Here is a 4,491-nt window from a genome sequence, read left to right as displayed (position 1 = left end):
CAGTACCCTAGAGATGAAGGATGACAGAGTAAAGAAGTTTATTGAGTCGAGGGACGAGCAGGAGTTGAAAGAGTGCACCAAGGCTCAGCTGCAGCTAGTGGCTGACCATTTTGGGTTGAGATTAAGGTCCTCCAGGGTGGCGGAGCGTCGGATTGAGATCATGGCTCAGCTGAAGGCCCGAGAGGAGGCTTCCAAGGAAGGACCTCCCCAAATACCTGCCTGTGTTGGTGGGAACCGGAGTAACGAAGGTAGCAGTAGGGAGATCCAGCGGTAGAAGCATGAAGCTAGAGATAATGAAAATGCAGCTTGAAGCTCAGCTGAAGCGTGAGGGGCGCGAAGCTCAGCTGGAGCGAAAGGAGCGCGAAGCCCAGCTGAAGCGGGAGGAGCGCGAAGCTCAGCTGAAGCGAGAGGAGCATGGAGCCCAACTAGAGCGAGAGGAGCGTGAGCGCGAAGCCCAGCTGAAGCGGGAGGAGTGCAAAGCTCAGCTGAAGCGGGAGGAGCGCGAAGCTCAGCTGAAGCGAGAGGAGCATGTAGCCCAACTAGAGCGAGAGGAGCGTGAGCGCGAAGCCCAGCTGAAGCGGGAGGAGCGCAAAGCTCAGCTGAAGCGAAAGGAGCGCGAAGCCCAGCTGAAGCGGGAGGAGCGCGAAGCTCAGCTGAAGCGAGAGGAGCATGGAGCCCAACTAGAGCGAGAGGAGCGTGAGCGCGAAGCCCAGCTGAAGCGGGAGGAGTGCAAAGCTCAGCTGAAGCGGGAGGAGCGCGAGGCTCAGTTGTAGCATGAGGAGTGCGAAGCCCAACTGCAACGAGAGGAAGGAGAAAGACAACTGCGACGGGAAGAAATAAAAGCGAAGAAGGAGGTTGAGATGCGTCGGGCTGAGCGCGGGCTGCCCTCAGTGTCTGCTCGGAGGGATGACCCCAAGGTCCGGGAACGCGACCTACCAACCTTTGACCCTCTAGAGGCTGAAGCTTTCTTCGACCATTTTGAGAGGATAGCGACATTGAAGGAATGGCCGGAAAAGGATTGGGCTGCGTTATTACAGAGTAGGTTGACTGGCGAGGCCAGGGAAGCTTATAACATGTTGGACCTTGAGGAATGTGCCGTTTAAGACATGATCAAGAAAGCTGTACTCCAATCGTATCAACTAACCCCAGAGGTTTATAGGAAACGCTTCCGTAAGCGCACAAGAGCTTCCGGAAGGTCGTATGCTGAAACTGCTCGGGACATGGAGCGCAGGTTCCTGCGGTGGCTGAAGGCTGAAGAGGTGGAGACGATGGAGGAGCTGAAGCAGTTGATGGGGATGGAAAGATTCATGTCAATGCTCCATCCTGAGCTAAGGCTCAGGATCAAGAAGGCAGGTATTAGAGAACTTAAGGCTGCTGCAGACAGAGCCGACCTACTGGAAGAGGCACTACATATCGGGAAGGAGGGACCGCCTAGGCACTCGCCTTATCCCAGGTTTGGGGGGAACTTCAGGAGTTCAGAAGAAGCGAGGACGAGCGGAGACATCGGAGACCACGAGGATGACGGAGGAACCTGTGTGTGGAAACTGTTCATCAGAAGGCCAGGACAAGGAACCTCAACATCCCTCAACAGAGGACAAGTCAGCTTCGTGGTTGGAGTGAAATAAGGTAGATAATTGTAACTCCCTTTACCCCTTTTTGATCTAGGCGAGGTAAAGTATTTTATATGTTGTGAACATTTTTAATCATTTTATTGTCTTAAGTGACAGAATATTAGGCTAGGAGCCAAGAGCTCATTTGGTCATGAGTTGATGTGCGTGAGCATTAAGACTGGGATGTTAGTGATCCTGGAGGTGGTAGCTGGTGTGCAAAGAGCCAGCAACGAACTCTGAAGCGCCCAGCTGATCGTATCGCTAGAGGTGTGGGAAAGTCACGGCGTTCTGACAGTTAGAGGTATCAGCTGATCGTGTTGCCAGAGGCGCGAGGTTGTGCCCGCCGCCTGACGGGTGGACCCAGTCAGCTGACCGTGATGCCAAAAGCCGTGCCGTGAGGAGTGTTGCCGCCAGTGGACGATATCCCCCTTCTGACATTTCTTTATACAGTTATATGTGTATATATTCTTTTGCTTCAGTAAACTTTTAAACTAACTGATGAGTTTAAGTGAGCCTCCATTTTCTAGGGCTATATATATATATATATTTATGAGACCATTAGTGACACCTTGCCCTGCACGTGATATTGCATCCTTGATTAAGATAACCACTAAGACCACTGACGTGTTGCTGGGACACGAGTATAAACTCCCAGCTGGTGACCTGAATAGACCAGATATCCAAGAGAGCGTTCCAGTGTCAGGACGGGCAGGTTTAGGAGAGTTATCGGAAGCTTGAACCTCCCCACTCGCTAGGGTGGGGAGGTTCAATAAGGCCAGCCCTTAGTTGACTGGGGGAGCCCAAGGGCGAGCAGTGGCGCCTGGTAATGAGGGGCTAAGACCCGTGGGACGACCTCAACCACAGGTAGGAAGGGGGTGAACCCTGACAGGTGTTGGAAATTTCCAACAATTATTCTCATCCCTAATACAATAGGATGTATTTCCTGTATTGGCTTCATCCTCATTTGATACTCATTTACTGACCCATAGTACAATGGGATGTATTTCTCATTGTATCTAAGCGTAATATTTAACTAACACTACTAATTCGTAGTTTAGTATCATAGAATTCATTGCATTAGGATGTGGAACATCATGTAATTTCGCCTAGAATTGTGCAGTGTTGCGTCAGCTAGCCACGAAGATTAAATTTCCACATATCTGTAGATCTAATAGAAGTCCAACCATTTACTTTCCTTTATCAAGGATAATTATTTAATAATAGGTTTACTTTTAGTATACAACAGTTTACTGGAATTCCTTTACCCAGCTTGATCGCTGTTCTAGTAAATAATATCATAATCTAAAATCATTTCTACCTCCAAAGGATTCTCGTTTTATTTGTGCAGTCTACATTAACTGACCTGCACTGTGAGAATCAAACATCGCCACATAGAGTGTTTAATCAAAATATAAACAATATTCATAAACGCTTCCTTCCCTATTTAGCTTTAATGATAAAATATAATTTATGTTCGGGACCCCTACTGGGAGCTATGCGCATTTGCGACATTCGGGGAGGAAGGAGACTCTCGTCATATTAGATTAACTAGCAGTACGGTGTTCCGAAGTGGACCCTACAAATCTAGAAGGCATCCGTACATCCTCGGACGTCAGATTGAGGACGCAGCTTACCAGAATTACGGACACCAGTTCGGCAGGCATTTTTACCTCATTTGTTCTATTTAACGAGCTCTTAAATATGATCATGTAGGTGTCATGTCGAAACGCTGCAGGCGATAAAATAAACCCCATGTGGGTGCTGTTTCTTCCCCTTCAAATATTTAGATATTACATTTATGTGTGTGAATACTAGTTTGGAGTGGAAATTATGGAATTTAGTTATTGCAGCATGGTGCAACACCACTGAGGAAGCGTGTGACCGCCACATACTCACGTGTTCCAAGTATCACTATCTCAAGCTGTTTCCAGACTGTTGTAGAGATTTTACTACACCTACGTCCCTCTGTCACAGCTGAGATTTAATCAGTTTTCATTGTAGATAGAATTAATTATTGAGAGTCAAGTATTTATAATCATTGTATATTAATCATATACATGATTTTAATTTTAATAGGCAGTAGTATTTCTTGCATTACATTTTATTTATCATTATCTATGTGTGTGCATATTATCATTATTATTATTACATAATAGATGTTACACACATAGACTAACCTCATAGAAGACCCCCTCAAAATGTGTCATGGGAAGCTGGTTCTAGCACGCATACAATTTACAGTCATTGCTTAACAGAATATAATTACATATAATAATAGAGATCCATAAATCACTGGTTCTCTCATTTAATAATGCATTCTGGTCCTTCGAGCTATCTTAGATTTAATCATTGTTTGCATTTATAGAATTATATATTTTTTTAGTATTAAACTAGAGCCAGATTTCCCCACATGTGGGGAGATGAGAAAGAAGACATAGGAGGCATGGTGGACTGGGCAGGAAGGGGGAAAACTCCAGGTGGAGAACCAAGAGGGGAGACCTTTTGGGACAGGACGCAAAAGAATAGGGGAGGAGGTGGAGGGCGTGTTCGGGTCTAAGACCTGGAAACGGTTGTGAGACTGAGGATGGTGGGAAGGACGAGGAGAGGTAGAACGCAACTCGCGAGCGTAGGATACACCCCACGAAAGGGGTGAGACGACGAACTTGGCGTCTCGCTTCAAGAAAAGTCAGATGATCACGGTGTTTCAAGTTGAGGACGGCTTCCTCGAGTTTGTAGCGTATACACGAGCGTGAGAAGGTAGGGTGGGCCTCACCGCAATTGAGGCAGCGAGTCTGAGGAGAAGTGCCCTCGGACTTAGAATGATCATCGGCCCCACACATGGGGCATAGATACACAGTACTTGTGAACTTGAGGACACTAT

General features: G+C 47.1%; 1 protein-coding gene across 1 annotated transcript; it reads left to right on the top strand.

Annotated features, from left to right (window-relative positions):
- Positions 1–278: 278 nt before the first annotated feature.
- On the top strand, positions 279–773 carry LOC138357705 (uncharacterized). Its single transcript, XM_069314693.1, has one exon. It carries the CDS (start codon positions 279–281, stop codon positions 771–773), a length of 495 nt encoding a protein of 164 aa, XP_069170794.1.
- The last annotated feature ends 3,718 nt before the right edge of the window (positions 774–4,491 follow it).

The sequence above is a fragment of the Procambarus clarkii genome, chromosome 79 (genome assembly GCF_040958095.1).
Source record: "Procambarus clarkii isolate CNS0578487 chromosome 79, FALCON_Pclarkii_2.0, whole genome shotgun sequence".
Lineage (NCBI taxonomy): Eukaryota > Metazoa > Arthropoda > Malacostraca > Decapoda > Cambaridae > Procambarus > Procambarus clarkii.
The sequence above is the reverse complement of the archived record's forward strand: the minus strand, read 5'-3'. Positions and strand labels throughout refer to the sequence as shown.